Raw genomic sequence first — 20879 nt, 5'->3', positions numbered from 1 at the left:
GAACTGTAATGTTTCATAGAACACAGGGAGAACAAAAAAATAGGCAAAAGCAAAATTCTGACATATGGTGGAGGGCAAGAAAGATAAATGTTAGTATTGAAATTAAAAATAAGCAATGATTAATTAAACAGTGGAGCAGATTTTAGCTTATCCAAGCATATACTTCTCATGTTCTTATAGATTCAATGACCTCACAGGACATGACTAAGGGTATGGTCAGCAAAAAAGCTAAAATTAATTAATTCTACCTACCCCTCATTAAAAATCCATTCTGACATGTATGATCCAGATAATCAAAGACTGTACCTCTTGGCTCCCTACCTCTCCTCACCACAACCCTACTCTAGGACCTTCCTCCTTGAAAATACTATAGGATTACCATCTAGCAAGGCAGTGGTAGAAAAAGAAGAAAATTATAAGGGGTAGACATTGATGAGGAAAAAGAATATGGTCACTGCAGACTCTTCACACACTTGGGAGACTAGCAGAATCTGCACTTGGTGAGACACTAGAGATCAACAGTCTGCAATCAGGACAGGACAAGGCAGGGCAGGGCAAAAGAGTAGTGCATGTACACTTCTGTGGAGATTAGGAATCGCAGAAAGTTTCAACTCTACAGGACTCACATGTGGATCTTGATGAGATGGCACAAAGGGAAAGGATGATGGAAGTGCAGGTAGAAATGCTTGGTCCAAAGGCAGGTCTGTCAGACAGCGTGAAGTCACAATCAAGAAGGACAGAGCCATAATACAGTCTGCTTTGATAGAATGTGATAGTTCCATTCCTGTGCAATGTCACATAATAAGAAAATTGCGCAATAGCAGTACCATTTAAACCAATGGGACTGGAATCCATTTTATAGCCAATACAGGTAAGCAAAGTTTGCATTCTACAAATAACTGTTTAAATTCTTCAATTGTGTTATAGCCAATTCTCATTGAAGAAACGGTGTTATAGCAGAACTGACTGTAGTATCAAAGTAGCCAGTTTTGCCCTTTCGGTCTATGCCAGTTCTTGGCAAGGGCAATTTAATTAATCCAACTGCCTGCCCTTCAGTGAGCAATTCTTTTCTTGGCAGGCGTATGTCCAATTCCCTTGCAACAGCTACAACTGTGGTGGAGGAATATTCACAGGTAGTATATTCCAACTTTTAATCACGAAATGTTTAAAAACGTTTTTCTTCATGTCATCTTTAGGTTTTTTGCTATAACTGTAAATCTGGTTCTAAACTCTTCCATCAACAAAAACAGCTTCTCCCCACCTACTTTGATATGTTCAAAACCTTTTGGCATTTAGACAGTCAAATCTCCTCTGAATCTTCCATTTTTAAAGGAGAACAACCCCAGTTTATCTAATGAACTTTGGATTCTCCTATTCTTGAATCAATTCTTCTCATCTTTCCTGCATCACTTCTAAGCCATTATCATCAGCTTCCTAAAGGTTAGTAGCCAGAATTGAACGCTATACTTCAGTTGAGGTTAAAGCATTACTTCATAAACGTTGATCACAACTTTATTACTTTTGTATTCTATGCTTCTTTTTTTATATAATGTCCAACATTCTACACGTCTTTTATTCCACTTTCTCAACTTGCTGATTCATCTTCAATGATTTGTACGCATGTCTCGCAACCATTCTATTACTGCATCCTGCTAGAATTCTTCCTTTGTACAGACTATGCCTTTTTATTTTGTGATTTTCAAAAAAGATCTATGGACTGAAATGAGAAATAGCACTAGCTTTCAGAGAGCTGCTCCTTCATCAGGGTGGTTGTGGAGTATAAGATCGTAAAACACAGAATTTATAGCAAAAGTGTACAGTGTGATGTAACTGAAATTATATATTGAAAAAGGTTATTTGTTAAGTCTCTCATCTTTTAGAATGACCATGTTGGTTTCAGTTCTTCCATATGTAAATCCCAAAACTTTTTTAAAAGTTATATTCTCAAGTCAACTTTAACAATTGGTGTCATGTTGGCCCACAATGCATTTAAGGTGTGAGCTGCTCTGTGAGAGACTGTCTGTACCACAATGGTCAGACTGAATCTAATCTAAAAAACAGATTTACAGAATCTCACACGGATTCATCGAGTTTGTGAGCAAAATAAAATGTAATTTTCTAAGTACAAATTCACCCCACAAATTTATATGTGTATGTGTGTGTGGGGCGGGGCAGGGATTATGAGTGCCTGTGAGACAATGTGTGTACAGGTAGATGTGTGAGCATGAGTGTAAAGAGGTATAAGTGTGAGAGGGTGCGTGAGAGTGTGGGAGTGTGTGTGTGGGCATATGGGTCTGTAGGGGTGTGTGTGTGTGTGTGTGTGTGTGTGTGTGTGTGTGTGTGTGTGTGTGTGTGTGTGTGTGTGTGTGTGTGTGTGTGTGTATATAAAAGAAAGACAGAGAGTTTGCGTAGTTTACAAAAAATCTTTTGCTGTTATGACAACTCTGGCAATAGCTGAATTCGATTTCCAGCATGTTACCCATGTAAATCATAACAGCTTTTACATTATATTCTTATTCTATGTCTATGTGCTGTGAGGAAACCAGACTGAATTCACGCTTGCTGCCCATAAATAGTCTGACACAGACTATTCTGCCCATAATGACACAGATACTAGTATACTATAAAATTTGCAGGATCATGGCATTCCAATATTATGCTAGCATCTCTCTCTCAAAAGAAATAACATTTGTACTACCAATTTCAACATTCTGTCGCTGCCCTTCCAGTACTTGTCAACTAACCAGTCTGTACAACTACTTTAAAGGTGATACAGTCCAAAGACTAACTTTCTAAGTTCAGAACTACATAAAGCCGTCCTGCAGCCTCTTCTAGTGTTGCAGTCAGTGGGCGAGCACTGTTTAGGGACACTAAGAGAAGCCAAGATATACAGAAGACAGGCTCCAAGGTTTGATGACTTTTGGCTGGATAATTGGATTTTTTTTAAGAAATGTTATTTTCATGGTGGTTTTTATTTGAGCACTATGGACAAATGGATGCAAGATGGTCAGTATCAGAAGAAAGTTGGTGAGTGAGGAATTGGTGGCATGGTGAGATGAGTTGCAGGGCAGCCAGTCAAAAGAGCGACTGTGCTAATTGATCCTGCCATTTTCTTCAGGATCTCCAACCCATTCCTCATCTACTCATCAAATATTGTATGATAAGAAAAATGTTCTCATAATGGTGAAGGTGTACAGAGAAACAGTAAACCACATGATACCCTACACTCACCTAAGAGTCCTTCAGAGAGACCTTAAAGTGTGCGCTCAGGCAACAGAACTTTGCTTACACGTCAATGGTCTACTCTATGACACACTGTGCAGCATCATGGCTGCTATTATACACATGACACCACAAGTGTGCTCTGTGTATTGGTGTCATGCACCTGAGGGTCAGTGGATAGTTCTCATCATTCAGTAGTTAACTTCCGTTTTTTTTCATATGGTTCCATGCTAATGGTGTAGTGAACTGCTGCAGAGCAAAACTATGAGGACAGCTTACAGGATAGCAGGCATTCATCTGTTTGATCAGACAATGGATGCATACCAGCTGGACATTGAGAGAGTGAGATTGTTTGAGGTGCATTTCTGGATTTATAACATCTAACAACTAACATTTAACAATTTAAATGCAAACAATTTTCATATGAATTGTAGAGTCATAGAGGTTTTCAACGTGGAAACACTCATTCATCCATGGACCAAATATTCCACATTAATGTACTCCCATTTGCTAGCATTTCGCATTTATCCCTCTAAATCCTTCCTATTCATATACCTATCCAGATGACTTTTAAATATTGTAATTATACCAGTCTCCACCACTTCCTCTGGCAGCTCAATCGATAAATGCACCACACTCTGTATGAAAAAGTTGACCCTTGGGCCCCTTTCATATCTTTCCCCTCTCATCTTAAACCTATGCCCTCTACTTCTGGACTCCTCACCCCGAGGGAACAAACCTTGGCTATTCACCCTATCCATGTCCCTCATGATTTTATACATCTTTATAAGGTCATCCCTGACCCTCTAGCACTCTAGGGAAAATAGCCCCAACCTATTTAGCCTCTCCCTATAATACAACCTGTCCAACCCCCAACATCCTTGTGAATCTTTTCTAAACCCTTTCAAGTTTCCGCCCCCTCGACCATGACCCCAACCCCCCCGTCACCAAACCATCATCTCCCAGACCATACAGAACTTCTTCACTTCCGGAGATCTCCCATCCACAGCTTCCAACATCATAGTCCGGGAACCCCGCACTGCCCGGTTCTACCTCCTTCCCAAGAACCACAAGCATGACCACCCTGGCCGATCCATTGTCTCAGCCAGCTCCTGCCCCACTGAACTCATCTCTACCTACCTCGACGCTGTCCTATTCACCCTAGTCCAGGAACTCCCCACATACGTTCAAGACACCACCCATGCTCTCCACCTCCTCCAAGACTACTGTTTCCTCACCCCAATGCCTCTTCTTCACCATGGATATCCAATCCCTCTATACCTCCATCCGCCATGACCAGGGCCTCAAAGCCCTCCATTTCTTTCTCTCCCGACATCCCCTACAGTACCCTTCCACTGACACTCTCATTCGTTTGGCCGAACTGGTCCTCACCCTTAACAATTTCTCTTTCGAATCCTCCCACTTCCTCCAGACCAAAGGGGTAGCCATGGGCACCCGTATGGGCCCCAGCTATGCCTGTTGCTTTGTTGGCTACGTAGAACAGTCCATCTTCCATACCATTCCCCACCTCTTCCTTTGCTACATTGATGACTGCATTGGTGCCACCTCGTGCTCCCGCGAGGAGGTTGAGCAATTCATCAACTCCACCAACACATTCCACTCTGACCTTAAATTTACCTGGACCATCTCTGACACCTCCCTTCCCTTCCTGGATGTCTCCATCTCCATTAGTGACGACCGACTTGACACTGACATTTTTTTTTTTACAAACCCACCAACTCCCACAGCTACCTGGATTACACTTCTTCCCACCCTACCTCCTGCAAAAATGCCATCCCGTATTCCCAATTCCTCCGCCTCTGCCATATCTGCTCCCAGGAGGACCAGTTCCACCACAGAACACACCAGATGGCCTCCTTCTTTAGAGACCGCAAACTCCCTTCCCACGTGGTTAAAGATGCCCTCCAACACATCTCGTCCACATCCCGCACCTCCGCCCTCAGACCCCACCCTTCCAACCGTAACAAGGACAGAACCCCCCGGTGCTCACCTTCCACCCTACCAACCTTCACATAAACCAAATCATCCGACGACATTTCCGCCACCTCCAAACGGACCCCACCACCAGGCTTATATTTACCTCCCCACCCCTTTCCGCCTTCCGCAAAGACCGTTCCCTCCATGACCACCTGGTCAGGTCCACACCCCCTCAACAACCCACCCTTCCGTCCTGGCACCTTCCTCTGCCACCGCAGGAATTGCAAATCCCGCGCTCACACCTCCTCCCTCACCTCCATCCAAGGCTCCAAAGGAGTCTTCCACATCCATCAAAGTTTTACCTGCACACCCACCAATATTGTAGCCGTTACTCCCGATTCGGTCTCCTCTACATTGGGGAGACTGGGCGCCTCCTAGCAGAGCGCTTTAGGGAACATCTCCGAGACACCTGCACCAATCAACCACACCGCCCTGTGGCCCAACATTTCAAATCCCCCTCCCACTCTGCCGAGGTCATGGAGGTCCTGGGCCTCCTTCACCGCCGCTCTCTCACCACCTGATGCCTGGAGGAAGAACGCCTCATCTTCCGCCTCAGAACACTTCAACCCAGGACATCAATGTGGACTTCACCAGTTTCCTCATTTCCCCTTCCCCACCTCACCCCAGTTCCAAACTTCCAGCTCAGCACCCTCCCCATGACCTGTCCTACCTGCCTATCTTTCATTCCACCTATCTACTCCACCCTCCTCTCTGACCTATCACCTTCATTCCACCCCCATTCACCCACTGTACTCTTTGCTACCTTCCCCTACCCTCCTCCCTGACCGATCACCGTCATCCCCATCCCCACTTACCTATTGTATTCTATGCTATTTTCTCCACATCCCCACCCTCCACTTATTTATCTCTCCACTCTTCAGGCACTCTGCCTGTATTCCTGATGAAGGGCTTTTGCCCGAAACGTCGATTTTCCTGCTCCTCGAATGCTGCCTGAAATGCTGTGCCTTTTCAGCACCACTCTATTCTGGAATCTGGTTTCCAGCATCTGCAGTCATTGTTTTCACCTTTCAAGTTTCACAATATCCTTCCTATAGCAGCAAGACCAGAATTGCTTTTAGTATTCCAAAAGTGGACTAACCAATGTCCTGTACAGCTGCAACAAGATCTCCCATCTCCTATACTTAGTGTACTGATCAATAAAGGAAAGCATACCAAATGCCTTCTTCACTATCCTGTCTACCTGTGACTCCACTGTCCAGGAACTATGAACCTGCACTCCAAGGTCTCTTTGTTCAGCAACACTCCCCAGGACCTTACCACTAAGTGTATAAGCCATGCTCTGATTTGCCTTTCCAAAATGCATCACCTCACACATATCTAAATTAAACACTCCCCAATCATGTCAAAATGTTTGAAATGTTTCATATAAGTGTATTACTCAACTGCAATGATTATCTGAAAGCATAATCTTTGCTATAAAGTTACGACTTCACTCCCGTTGTTTTCCATTTAATAGTTTTATGTATAATCATAGTTCATATTTAGTTAACCTTAAATTGTACATTTGCCTAGAATTAGATCTTACTCAAAGTACATGATATTTGCACAAAATATATCTGAAGATATATAACAGTTCGCACCTACCTGGTCTTTTTTTCCTAACAGTAATTGGAATCCTTCTTCCTTATCCAGTTCTGGATTATCATGTAGGTTATCTGCTTTCTGGATGAGGACATTAAATTCCCTGGCCTGGCTGTCTTCTTGTAGTGGAGATCCAAATGTGGTGTTTACTGTTGAACATATCACCTTTTCCTCTTCAGATTCTTCTTCTGTATCTGTATGTGCTGTGATATAGCTGCAAATGTACGAGTTTACAGGTTCACTAGAATGTGTATGCAACAGGTTCTAATTTCTGAACTTGCACAGGTTTACATGATAAATCGAAATGTGACTGCAGAATGTGTAGTGTCAGAATTATTCATGTTGGAATACTAAGAACAAGACCTTTAAATGATTCTTAGGTTTAGCAGCAGGACTATTTTCACACAAATTCCTTTTAAACCTTTTATACTGCAGAAACTAGCAAATGAGTTTTTAAAAAAAACTTGATTATTTCACAAGAACGAACAGTCTGAAATGTGTAACACAGACAATGTCAAATGACATTTTATAACAATTCAAGCTTCACTCTTAAGAATTAGGATCTCGGTTGGAACAAGGTACAGCACATTTGTGAAAATCAGGATAAGCTCCAATACAAATGCAGATAAAACATGAATACACCAATAGTGTTGGAAGAGTGTTATATCTTGGTCTCATCTTTCAGATGAGATACTGAACACATATCTAGTATGCATGGTCAGGTGTGCATCAAAGATCTAGTAGTATGTTTAACCAGTTGGGAGTTCTTCAAAGTGCTTCATATTTCTCTAGGAATAACAATTTATATTGCATGAGATTGGTTGAGAATACACCAGAGGACTGCTCTTTGCTTTTGTTTATACCAGAAGTTCTGATGTTATTATTTCCTAAAGAGCGATTTTTAAAAACAGCAAAGGTGGCATGCATTGTACTCACTTTCTACTTCGGAAATAAGTTTTCTTTTATTTTCCCGTTAAGACCATAGATAAGCGAAAATTATACTTGCATAGAATACAGCATCACGTCTATGCTGACCAACGAACACCAAACAATACTAATTCCATTTAGGAGCTCTACAATGCCTGACATTTTAATTACTCATCTGGCAGCACACTCCGTATTTCCACCTCTGGGGGAGTTTTTTCCCCCTCAGATCTCCTTTAAACCCCTAATTCCTCACTGTAATGTTATGCCTTCTGGTCTTAGACATGTCTGCCATGAAGAAAAGATTCTCACAATCCACTCTGTCTGTGCCTCCCATAATTTTATATACATCAATCAGAAACCTCCCTCAGCCTCCTCTGCTCCAAGGAAAACAAAGCTGAAAATATGTTGCTGGAACAGCGCAGGTCAGGCAGCATCCAGGGAACAGGAGAATCGACGTTTCGGGCATAAGCCCTTCCTCAGGAATGAGGAAAGTGTGTCCAGCAGGCTAAGATAAAAGGTAGGGAGGAGGGACTTGGGGGAGGGGTGTTGGAAATGCGATAGGTGGCCCCAAGTCCCTCCTCCCCCAAGTCCCTCCTCCCTACCTTTTATCTTAGCCTGCTGGACACACTTTCCTCATTCCTGAGGAAGGGCTTATGCCCGAAACATCGATTCTCCTGTTTCCTGGATGCTGCCTGACCTGCTGCGCTGTTCCAGCAACACATTTTCAGCTCTGATCTCCAGCATCTGCAGACCTCACTTTCTCCTCCAAGGAAAACAAACCCAGCAATCCTTCTTGTTGATAGGCACAGTCAGGTGTAGCAGGAGTGAGCCATGTCTTCATAAAACAGAGTTAAAAATCACACAACACCAGGTTATAGTTCAACAGGTTTAATTGGAAGCACTAGCTTTCAGAGTGCCACTCCTTCATCAGGTGGTTGTCATTGTAAAACAGAGCATACAGGAGTCCCTTGGTTCTGTCTGGAAGGTCAATCTAATTCTAAGTTTATCCATTTTATTTTCAAAGGCTTGGACGTTTGCCAGGAGAATGCTGAGAAGACTTGAAACCATGTTGTTTCAATCACAGACCAGCACATTTTCCACATTTCCTGGTAGGTTTCCTGCTTCTGGTCGGTCCCCGGTGTTGGGTGGTGCAAATCTGCTGCTCTGTAACGTAAGTGAGTCGGGTCAGGTTGGGTCGCCAGGGGGTTTGGAGTCCGGGCCTGGGCTGGCTAGACCTCCTCAGGGTTGGGTCATCGTGGTAGGTTTCCTGCTTCAGCAGTCTAATAGTAGCAGGGAAGAAGCTATTCTTGTACCTGTTGGTGCACGTGTTTAAGCTTTTTTATCTTCTGCCTAACAGAAGAGGTTGCAACAGATTATAACTGGAGTGGAAGGGGTCTTTGGTAATGTTGATTGCCTTTCTGAAGCAACAAAAAGTGTAGATGATGGGGAGGTTGGCTTGTGTGATGCTCTGTGCTGTGTTCACAACTTTCTATAGTTTCCTACAGTCCTGGGCAGAGCAGTTGCCATACCAAGCCATGATGCATCTATAAAATTTGGTGAGGGTCCTTATGGACATGATGAATTTCCTTAGCCTTCTGAGGAAGAAGAGGTGTTGTTTTACCTTCTTGACTGTTGCAACAATGTGGGTGGTCCAAGACAGATTTATTGGTTCAAAGTTTGTGAGAAGATTTGTAGCTCGGGTGCTCGTTGCTGTGGTTCTGTTCGCCGAGCTGGAAGTTTTTGTTGCAAACGTTTCGTCCCCTGTCTAGGTGACATCCTCAGTGCTTGGGAGCCTCCTGTGAAGCGCTTCTGTGGTGTTTCCTCCGGCATTTATAGTGGCCTGTCCCTGCCGCTTCCGGTTGTCAGTTTCAGCTGTCCGCTGTAGTGGCCGGTATATTGGGTCCAGGTCGATGTGTTTGTTGATGGAGTTTGTGGATGAGTGCCATGCTTCTATGAATTCCCTGGCTGTTCTTTGTTTGACTTGCCCTATAATGGTAGTGTTGTCCCAGTCGAATTCATGTTGCTTGTCGTCTGCGTGTGTGGCTACTAGGGATAGCTGGTCATGTCGTTTCGTGGCTAGTTGGTGTTCATGGATGCGGATCATTAGCTGTCTACCTGTTTGTCCTATATAGTGTTTTGTGCAGTCCTTGCATGGGATTTTGTACACTACATTAGTTTTGCTCATGCTGGGTATTGGTCCTTCGTTCTGGTGAGTTGTTGTCTGAGTGTGGCTGTTGGTTTGTGTGCTGTTATAAGTCCTAGTGGTCGCAGTAGTCTGGCTGTCAGTTCAGAGATGTTCTTGATGTATGGTAGTGTGGCTAGTCCTTTGGGTTGCGGCATGTCCTCGTTCCGTTGTCTTTCCCTTAGGCATTTGTTGATGAAATTGCAAGGATATCTGTTTTTGGCAAATACCTTGTATAGGTGTTCCTTTTCCTCTTTTTGCAGTTCTGGTGTGCTGCAGTGTGTTGTGGCCCTTTTGAATAGTGTCTTGATGCAACTTCGTTTGTGTGTATTGGGGTGGTTGCTTTCGTAGTTCAGAACTTGGTCTGTGTGTGTGGCTTTCCTGTGTACCTATGTGGTGAATTCTCCGTTTGGTGTTCTCTGTACCATCACGTCTAGGAATGGGAGTTGGTTGTCCTTTTCAACCCAAACTCTGGGTCAGATACGTTGATGACACCTTTGTAATCATTAAAAACACGGAAATAGAGAAAACACACCGGATTATCAACTCCACACTCACAGGAATCCGATTCACGAGAGATGAAGAAAAGGACAACCAACTCCCATTCCTCAACAAGGGGACGAAATGTGTGCAACAAAAACTTCCAGCTCGGCGAACAGAACCACAGCAGATTTATTGGTCACGTGATGCTCTTGACCCTCTCCACCTCAGCTCCATTGATGTAGATCGGGGCAAGTCATCCTCCTTGCTTCCTGAATTTGATAGTCAGCTCTTCAGTTTTGCTGACATTTATCCTTGCACCATGACACCAAACCCTCTCCTTCCTGTATTCTGACTCATCACTGTTTGATATCCAGTCTACAACCAAGGTGTCGTCAGCTGACTTATGGATGGAGTTTGGATGAAATCTGGCGACAGTCATGAGTGGTGTGATAATGCTGTCCCTTTAACAAGGTCATGTTGCCCTTGTTCTTTTTTTCAGGAATTCATAAGAATGCAGGTTCCGAAAAGTCTTGGCTTGGATGTGTTTTAGGGCCATTTTGATTATAGCTAACAGATACTGCCTCAGAAAAAGGCTTTCAAGTTAAAAAAAACTTGTACAATGAAAGGGGAGCGGCCAGTTCTCCCAGCTCAGCTTTTCTCTGGTTGGTCTGGCTATTCACTAAAAGTCGTCAGACAGTTGTGGAGCTGCTGGACCAAAGAAGCAGGTCCATGCTGATCCCCCATTGCCTCTTGGCATCTCTAATGCCCTTGCAGAGTTCATATCTGGATTTCCTGCACAGGTCCATTCTGTCTGACTTGAACACTGTATACCTGGTCATCAGTAGATGATGGATTTCCTTGTTCATCCATGGTTTCTAGTTGGTTAACATAAGGATTGACCTCTTTGGCTTGCAGTCCTCTGCGCATTTGCTATTGAAGTCCATGACAGTGGTGGCATACTCGTCTAGGTTGGTCACAGAATTCTTGAATATGGACTGGTCCACTGATTCCAAGCAATGCTGCAGAAATGTCTGCCTCTGACCAGCACTATACTACTTTCTGCACTGGATCATCATATTTCAACTTGTGCTTGTAAGCTGAGAGGAAGAACACAGCGTTGTGATCTAATTTTCCAAAGTGTGGACAGGGTATGGCGCTGTAGGCATCTTTGATGGTTGTGTAGCAACGATCAAGGATGTCCGGCCCCCTGGTGGGACAGGAAATATGTTGATGGCATTTTGGTAGCATTCTTCGAAGTTAGCCTGGTTGAGGTCACCTGCTATGATGAATAAGGCCTCAGGGAATTCTGCCCTAAGTGCATTTGTAGCAGTGTAAATTTCATTCCAGAGCATTCTTCACTTCCACCTGGGGTGGTATGAAAACAACTGTCAGGATGGTGGAGGCGAACTGGCGTGGCAGGTAGTAGAGATTGCATTTCATTGTTAGGTATTCTAGGCCCGGGGAGCAGTAACCTCACCAAGGCAACCAGGAGGTGGTGTTCATTGGGAGGCAGACCCCACGACCTCTTGACTTATCAGAGGACACCATGCGATCCATGCGATGTATGGAGAAATCATCAGGTTGTAAGGCATCTCTCAAATTTCAAATCTAATGCTGATCTTGCTTTTGTACACCTTCTGTACAGCTGTAACTTTGTATTCCTCGCTCTATTAATCACCCTATGCTCTGCATGTCCTTGTATGTTATAATCTGCTTGTACTGCACAAACATTTTTCACGGTACTTAGGTATCTATGATAATAATAACTCAAATCAAAAAAAATCACATCTATCTTGACTTTCCACATAACTAAGACTTTTCATCCCAGGCAACATCCTGGTGAATCTCCTCTGCTCCCTTTTCAATGCAATCACATCCTTCCAATAGTGTGGCAACCAGAACAACACACAGTATCCCATCTGTGGCCTGACTAATGTTTTATACAAGTTATGACAAGAATTCTTTGTTCCAATATTCTATGCCCCAGCTAATGAAGGCAAGCATTCCCTATGCTTTCTTCACTACTCTAGTGCTGACACCTTCAGAGGTGTTTGCGTTTGTACACCAAAATCCCTTTGGGCCTCTGTATTGCCTAGAGACCTAGCATACATTGTGTATATTCTTCCCTTATTAGGTCTCCCAAAATGCGTCACATAGCACTTGTCAGATTAGATTAAATTAAATTCCAATGGCCATTGCGCTGCCCAATTTACCAGCTGATCAATATCAGACTATAACCTGAGACCATCCTCCTCACCATCAACACCACCAATTTTTGTGTCATCTGCAACCTGACTAATTATACTTTCTACATTCACATCCAAGTCATTAATGTACAAACTAAACAGCAAGGACTCCAGCACCGATCCCTGTGGAACACTGCTGGTCACAAGCCTTCCAATCACAAAAAAATCCCTCCATCACCACTGTTTGACTCCCATTCGCAAGCTAATTTTGAATCCAGTTTGCCAACTTGCCTTGGATTCCATAAACTCTGACTTTTTGAACCAATCTTTCATGTGGGATCTTATTAAAGCCCTTATTAAAGTCCATGTAAAACACATCAACTGCACTACCCTCATCAAGAGATCTTTTCACCTTTTCAAAAGCTCAATTGGATAGACAGACTCACCCTCCAACAAATCTGAACCTTGCTGATCAATCCCAGTCTCTCCAACTGTTGATTAATCCTGTCCCTCAGAATTTTTTTCCAATAACTTTCTTATCACTGATGTCAAACTAACTGGTCTGTAAATTACACGGCCGATCCCTACTGTCCTTCTTGAACAAAAGAATATGATTTATCCTCCAGTCATCTGGTACTTCACCTGTGCCAAGTGAAGTATTAAATATCTCTGCCAAGACCCCAGCAATCTCCTCCATTGCATCTAATAGCAGCTTGGGGTATGTCTCACAAGCCCCGAGGATTTATGCACCTTAAACATCTGCTAAAACATAGAGTACCTCCTCTTTATTAATCTTAACATGCTCTAGAACATCACCATCCCAACTAAGGTTTCCTAGACATGCTGACCTTGTCCTTCACTCTAGAGAAACATGCTGACCCTGAATTTTCACTACACTATTTTTAAAAGGTTCTCACTTTCCAACTTCTCTGCAAGTAGCTGCTCCCAGTCTGTACTTGCTAGATCCTCAAGCCCAGACCACTCGAAACATTCTTAAGCAGGCAAGCCAGACCATAACTTTGCAATTTGTTTCGGTAAGCGTACAGTGAAAATTACCTGGAGTAAGTTAGCTAGGTTGACTACCAGGTTTTAAAAACAGACAAAACTTTATTCACAAAATTACACAATGAAAAACAAAAGAACAGAATAAAGAACACCTATAGAACTCAGTCTATCAAAACTAGACTTAATTATGCTGTTCCGAATATACACAAGAGTCCCAATAAGCAAACCCCCTTTAAAAAAAAAGTAAAAATGGAACAAATCCTTACAGGTTGAAGTTAGAAGTGCAGAAGGGCAGAAGGAGAGAGAGAGAGAGAGAGAGAGAGAGAGAGAGAGAGAGAGAGAGAGAGAGAGAGAGAGAGAGATTCGCAGCCTGTTTCCACACAACTGAACTCCTAACTAGTTCTGGACTGAACTGCTCAGCTAGAGAGCCGACTATCCCCCTTTCACTATACAAGTCACTTTGAAAACATGACCACTTTGGCCTGAAGTCTCATCTGTTCATGTATAAACAAAAGGCCTCTCAACATGCTTTTTCATATCTGTACCAAACTAGTCACCTCGGAGCCGGGAGGGTTTTATCACCCCTCTGAAAAAAAAACAAGGACACAGTATCCTTGAAAAAAGGAACAGTGAGTTCTGAGAAGATTTGTAGATTGAGGTTCTGGATGTAAGTTTGCTCGCTGAGCTGGAAGGTTCGTTTTCAGATGTTTTGTAACCATACTAAGTAACATCATCCATGAGCCTCCAGTGAAGCATTGGTGTATGGCCTGCTTTTTATTTATATGTTTAGGTTTCCTTGGGTTGGTGATGTCGTTTCCTGTTCTTTTTCTCAGGGGTGATAAATGGGATCCAAGTCACCTCTCTTACATCCCTCTACCATCATCACACCTGAAACTTCCCTGGAGTATTGAGCTGTCAGTGTCTCAGTGATTGCAAAAATACCATATTCCCATGTCTAATCAATGCTATTAGTTTATCCACCTTGCCAATCAAACTCTTGCACTACAATAAATACAATTTATCTTCTGGACCTCCCATGCACCTTGTCCTACTCATGTCTTCTCCACCTACTGGACTGTCCTGGCATTCCTTCTTGATCTGACTGGACCTTGCTCCTACTTTTACTCTGTGTCCCATCTCCTACCAAATTAGTTTAAAACCTCCCAATGACACAAGAAAACCTACCAGCAAGGATATTGGACTCAATTCTATTCAGATGCAATCTGTCCAGCTTGTACAGGTCACACCAGCCCCAGAGGTTGTCCAAATGATTAAAAAAATCTAAACGTTCTCTCACTCCCCATCCCTTTAGCCATGTGTTCATCTGATCTATGTTCCCTATACTCAGCAGCACGTGGCACTGGAAATAATCCAATTAACATTTCAACCTTAGTAGTCTTCCTCTTTAATGTACTACCTAACGGTCTTCATTTCTGCTGCAGGACCTTGTTTCATGTTTTACCTATGTTGTTAATACTTACATGTACTAGAACTCCCCTTTCAGAATGCCCTGCAGTCACTCTGAGACATCCCTGACTCCAGTACAACAGTTTGGTTTGCTGCCACAGAACTGCCAGTCAGCTTCCCTAACAACTGAGTCTTGCGTAACCAAAGCTCTCCCAGTCTATTTCCTTGTCTGCTGTGTAGAGGAGCCAACTTCAGTGCCAAAATCTCGGCTGTTGCCACTTTCTCCTCAATAGGCCTTTCCCCCTCAACAGTATCCAATACAATATATCTGTTTGAGAAGGGAAGCTGACACCTATAATACTTGTTTAGGCTTATTAGCCTTCTACCTGTAGAACAGAGACCTCCTACCCTGCCCTTGGGGCACTCAATTTCTTGCAGGACAGCAGAGCAAATTAACTCTTTAATATCACACAGGAAGGCAGCTCACCACCACCTTCTGATGGGCAACTCTGGGCCCAGCCAGCAAAGCCTCCATCCCATGAATCAATAAAAAAATTACTCCAATCAATGGAGGTTTCCTCCTAATTTCCATTGATGTAATTTTGCCAGAATTCCTTGATTCCATACTTAATAAAGTTTATTTTATAAATTTATAAAGCTAGTACTTTATAAAGCTGCTTTGATTCCAAGTGTAGTCCACACTGAGGCCACAAGCTGTGTGGCCCTGGTAGAACTCAATTTTGGATATACTTCAAAACTACAATGTTCACTGGAACAGTGCTGTGATAAGACAGAGTAGAGAGTGTGCAGAGGTGGGTGGTGAAATGTTTTGCAGGATATAGGTGAACTTTCAATGGTGTAGATCTCTTTTTATTGTCCTGAACAATTCATTCGTCAAACCACTTTCTACATGCTATACTGCTTTTGACTTACTCATTGATAACAACAGGTTTCTTCTTGCCGTTCCTTAGGAAATCAAATAGTTTCTTGTAGGTTTTTTTTGCACACATCAATGGAATGGTCTGCAGATATTGCCTGTCCTGACTTGATTTCTATATTTTTCTACCATTCTTCTCAAATGTTATAACTTCTGTGATACCATCAGTCTTTTGGTAAGTTGTCCAGATAAAACTGTATTATGTAGGTGCACATACTTGTATAAGCGCTTATTTCTTGGGAAATACCAAAACAAATGGAATGTTAATGGTGAAAAATAGGTGTAAGTGATGGATATTAAACAGAGAAACAAGATCCACTCAGCCACCATTAGCAATCCTTAAACACACAAATGCTACAGCAATTGAGCAGGTCTGGTAGCATATGTGGAGAGAGAAACAGAGTTAATGTTTTCAATCCAACATGACGTCTTCAGGACGGACTTGAAAGTTAACTCTGTTTCTCTCTCCACAGATGCTGCGAGACCTGCTGAGTTTCTTCAGCACTTTTTGCTTGTTTCTGATTTCCAGCACCTGCCATATTTTCCTTTTTTTAATTAGCACTCCTTTGTGTGTTTTACTCTGGTCACCCTCACCATATTTCACTCGCTTCTCCTTCCTCTCTGAAAACAAAAGCCACAATTTTTCTGCCACTTTCAGTTTTGAAGAACGGTGATTTCTACCCAAGCTGATTCTGCATCCTGATTTCCAGAACTAAAGTATGAATAGGAAGGGTTTGGAGGGATATGGGCCAGGTGCTAGCAGGTGGGACTAGATTGGGTTGGGATATCTGGTAGGCATGGACGGGTTGGACCGAAGGCTCTGTTTCTGTGCTGTACATCTCTATGACTCTTGGTTATTCTCTCTCTACTGTACCATTAGCATGCCTGATAAATAAAATTATTTTACTATTTACTCTATTATAATGTACCTATGATGCTATATCCTGATTATACTTGTCAGATTTGAATAAATCTGAAATGATTTACATCTAAATATTTGACATTTTATATGCACTTGACTCAAAAGTCAACTGAGATTGGAAGATTTGGAGTTTTTGATATGTATTAGTGTTAGTGTTCCTTTGGAAATGAAAGCTGAATTAAAGAATGGAAATCTTTGGGTGAGCCACTCAATGGAAATGGCTATGTTCTATAAGATAAAAGAGTCAAAGAATAAACAATAGGAAGGTGAATGCTTTTACCTAGCTTCCAGTCCTTATTAAGTGTCATAAAATGTGGAATATTCTGTTCACAGCTTTTTACCATCTTTTAGACATCTCTTTGTCATGGCCATTAGATGATTCATATTTATTTATGTTTAATTTATCTATTTTATTATGATGATATGTGCATTCACCTTCCTATTGTTTATTCTTTGACTCTTTTTACTTATAGAACATAGCCATTTCCATTGAGTGGCTCACTCAAAAATTTCCATTCTTTAATTCAGCTTTCATTTCAAAAGGAACACTAACACTAATACATATGAAAACCTAGGTTCAAAAACTCAAATCTTCCAATCTCAGTTGACTTTTGAGTCAAGTGCATATAAAATGTAAAATATTTAGATGTAAATCATTTCAGATTTATTCAAATCTGACAAGTATAATCAGGATATAGCATCATAGGTACATTATAATAGAGTAAATAGTAAAATAATTTTATTTATCAGGCATCTTATCACATCTTGAAAATGCTAAGAATAAAATGCCATGCTACTGCAGGTAAGTATGGTGGGCCTTTGCATACAAGATTCCAAAGATATTCTATTATTTTGATATTAGTTGGTAAAACTACATTTTTTTTTACAAATGCACAATGCCTGGACATGTTTATTTGCCATCTAGACCAGTTCCAGCACATGAACATGTATAGCATTAGTCAAACATACGTGATCCACAGTGCAAGAATGATCGACTGATTTACACTAACACACATTTTAAGATTAATTAACACAATCAGGTGTGATCGGCAAGTACAATTGTGGAAGCAGTGGACTTGACGTTTTTTTATGTTTTTCAAGCATGTTACGAATAACACTAATAATACAATTTAATATTATCAATCACGCTTGCAATGTATGTAATAAACACATGTATTCATGTGTTTATTCAGGGACATGTATTCATATTCAGGGATTTGTCTTCTGCCACTCTTCAGAAATTTGCTTTTTTGCCAAAACTTGCTGCACACTCTTTTGCTCACTTGACCCCATGGAATGCTCCTCCTGTGACACTTCAACGTCCAACGTGACCACATTTGCATGAAGTGTGCTCAGCTGCAGCTCCTGGTCACATGGAGTGCTTGGAGCTACAGATGGACTCACTCACTATGGAGCTGTCCATAATGCTGAGGATGTTGTGGTAGCACATTGTGTGAGCTGGTCACCACAGGTCAGGGCTTCACAGGCAGAAAAGCATTAGATGACTGCTCAGAACGTTAATAAGCCTAAACATGCCTAAACTCAAATCTGTTGCAAATTTTGTTTTGTAACTATAGGGGAGTAGTCAAAATTCCAATTGTAACGTTCTTATTGATTTCTGAATCAGGGATGGAAATGTAAATAGGCTCTGAATGGCAAGTGAATTTACATTGCCATCACTTGCCATTCAGAGCCTATTTACATTTTCATCCCCGATTCAGAAATCAATAAGAACATTACAGTTGGAATTTTGACTACTCCCCTATAGTTACAAAAAAAGATTTGCAGCAGATTTGACCATTAAGGGATGATTTACATTATATTGTTTCTGGAGATGGTCAGGTCACTGCATTGTTTCTCGAGTGGCATGTGACTGTGGGGAGGGAGTGGGGATGGCTGGGGGTTGTCTTTTGGGCATTATTGACTGTGATGTTAAGATTTTGTATAACGGAAGGACTATTTCCTTTGTTCAGAGAGACCTCTCGACACGCTTTCGCAAGCATGGCAAAGAGTGTTAGGAGTTCCTCCACAGTTTGTACTATATTTACTTAATAGAATTTGGTTGTTGTTCACAGAAGTTGGCATATTGCAGTTGCATCAAGTGTGTAACAATCTCAAGAAAAAAAAATATTTGGTGGCAGCGGTGGGATTCCGACATACACGGAGCTTCTAGGTGGATTGAATAAGTGATCGTCTGAGTGTCAGTTGCATGAGATGGATGGACCCACGAGGTAATATTTACCTTGATGTATCTCCTTAACCTATCACTCAATCGACTCCTCAGCCCCTAGGACTCTGTGGTGACGGAATCTCTGAGGTAACTTATGCACTTGCACGCCGACGAGTTTGCTTTCAGAATCACAGGTTACCGGGAATTTGGAGGTTAAAGTCACCTGGGAAAAGGAGGTTGGAGTCCTCTGGTGTTGATGTTTCAGGCTCCAGAGCATGAAAAAAAAAAGTTAGAACTCAGGAACTTCAAAGAAAAACATCTAAACAAAATTTGGTACTTCTTAAAAGTTATTGTCTTTATTCCCCACACCTCCCCTTAGAAGTACTTTTAGGTCACCATGGCGTCACTGGGAAAAGGGGGAGGAAGTGGAGCTGGTCCGCTTGGATCCAGACAGTGAAGTGCATTGACTGCCGGGGAAGCTTTGTCTGGGTTTTTGATGTGGGATCTCAGTTTCTGGGCTGTGGACTCAACTCAGTGAGTCTTTCTTCTGGGAGGAGGGGAGTGGCATGGACTGCAGCGCCATGTGGTGAACTGCGAGGGTTTTCTCTTTTTACAAGAGTAACTTTCTCGAGAGGATGCAAAAAGAAACAAGAAACGCTGAAATTAAGATTGTACTAATACTTGGGTCGAAAAAGGGAGTTTCAATAAATTATGCCGCAAAGTGTTTGATATTTAAATATTTTGGGTTGTTAAAATACTGGCTCAGAAAACAGCAAAGTAACTGTTTTGCCTTATTTGAATCAGGATATCAATTCAACGTGTTTTGTGGGCTATGTAATAGGGCAAATATTATACAACATTACGTCCCTTTTAAAATTATCTACACATAACCTTAAAACAAATTGATTGAGGGCCTTGAGCCCCTGATTTGTTTGAAATTCTACAATGCCTGTTTAAAAAAATATTGTGTCAGTGGTCATGCTTTAGCCAGAGGAGAGTATTGTATTAAGATATCTTTGCTATTTTATTTAAATGCAGAGTGCTCACAAAAAGACGAGTGCATTTTAATTTTGATGTTTTGTTAAGATTTTACAAAATTTTAGAAGTTAAGGCTGAATTGCTTAAGTTCTGTCAATTATTGTTAAGACTTCATTGGCCCCCTTCATATTGCAAATTCAAAGAATGTTGATCTCTACCAAAGTCGTACAGTTACTGGTCTGTAACCACTATAATTCCGACTGTTTAATTTGGGAAGTTTCATTTTGAGAACATATTAAAATATATTCTGCATTTGATTCCCATGAATATTGGAGATTTAAATTTGAACTGAAACTGCCTCTTCAATGGCTAAAGCACAGGAAACCATCTGAATGGGGTTCCCCCAAGGGTTTGATTTTAGGACCACTGATTGTTGTTTATTACTGAATTGTTTGGTCAGTACAATTTAGGAATTTGTGGATTATATAAAACTTGATAATGTCATAAATAGTGAACAGAGGTACAGACTTTGAGACGACTGAGAATGTTGAAATAGGCAGACACAATTTAGTGTAGTTAAATGTGACTGTCTTCATACTGATATCCACCTTAGCAAGGAAGGAATGAGAAAGGAAATGCAAAGATACTTTCAGCAGCTAACATTGTCTCTAGAGTTTCTCCACAAGTAATGCACGCTTTCGACCACAACCCCCCCCTCCACAACCTGATCCAACAGATTCAATCAGCTCCACTGTCATGAGAACAAAAGGTGAAGAAGCTAACAACAGTGAAGAGGAGGTCTATATGCTTTTCGTCAGTGGCCTTCCTTAGGATATTAAACCACATGAGCTTTACCTTCT

At 41.8% G+C, this 20879-nt stretch overlaps 1 protein-coding gene across 10 annotated transcripts in view; it reads right to left on the bottom strand.

Moving 5' to 3' along the window:
* Positions 1-20879, bottom strand: part of rmdn2 (regulator of microtubule dynamics 2) — a 415905-nt gene that overhangs the window by 354998 nt on the left and 40028 nt on the right. For 9 of the 10 annotated variants that reach the window (XR_015754541.1, XR_015754542.1, XR_015754546.1 and 6 more), the window contains exon 2: positions 6826-7036. The exons of the other annotated variant lie outside the window; for it this stretch is intronic. Coding sequence is in view for 5 of the 9 variants with exons in the window: in XM_043687200.2 (XP_043543135.2) it covers positions 6826-7036 (211 nt within the window). In the remaining 4 variants the exon portion in view is untranslated. The remainder of the gene's footprint in view (positions 1-6825; positions 7037-20879) is intronic. 10 annotated transcript variants of the gene reach the window in all.

The sequence above is a fragment of the Chiloscyllium plagiosum genome, unplaced genomic scaffold, assembly GCF_037043375.1.
Source record: "Chiloscyllium plagiosum isolate Xiang-an unplaced genomic scaffold, Cpla_swu_hap1 HiC_scaffold_3, whole genome shotgun sequence".
Taxonomy (NCBI): Eukaryota; Metazoa; Chordata; class Chondrichthyes; order Orectolobiformes; family Hemiscylliidae; genus Chiloscyllium; species Chiloscyllium plagiosum.
This window is presented reverse-complemented; position numbering and strand designations above follow the sequence as displayed.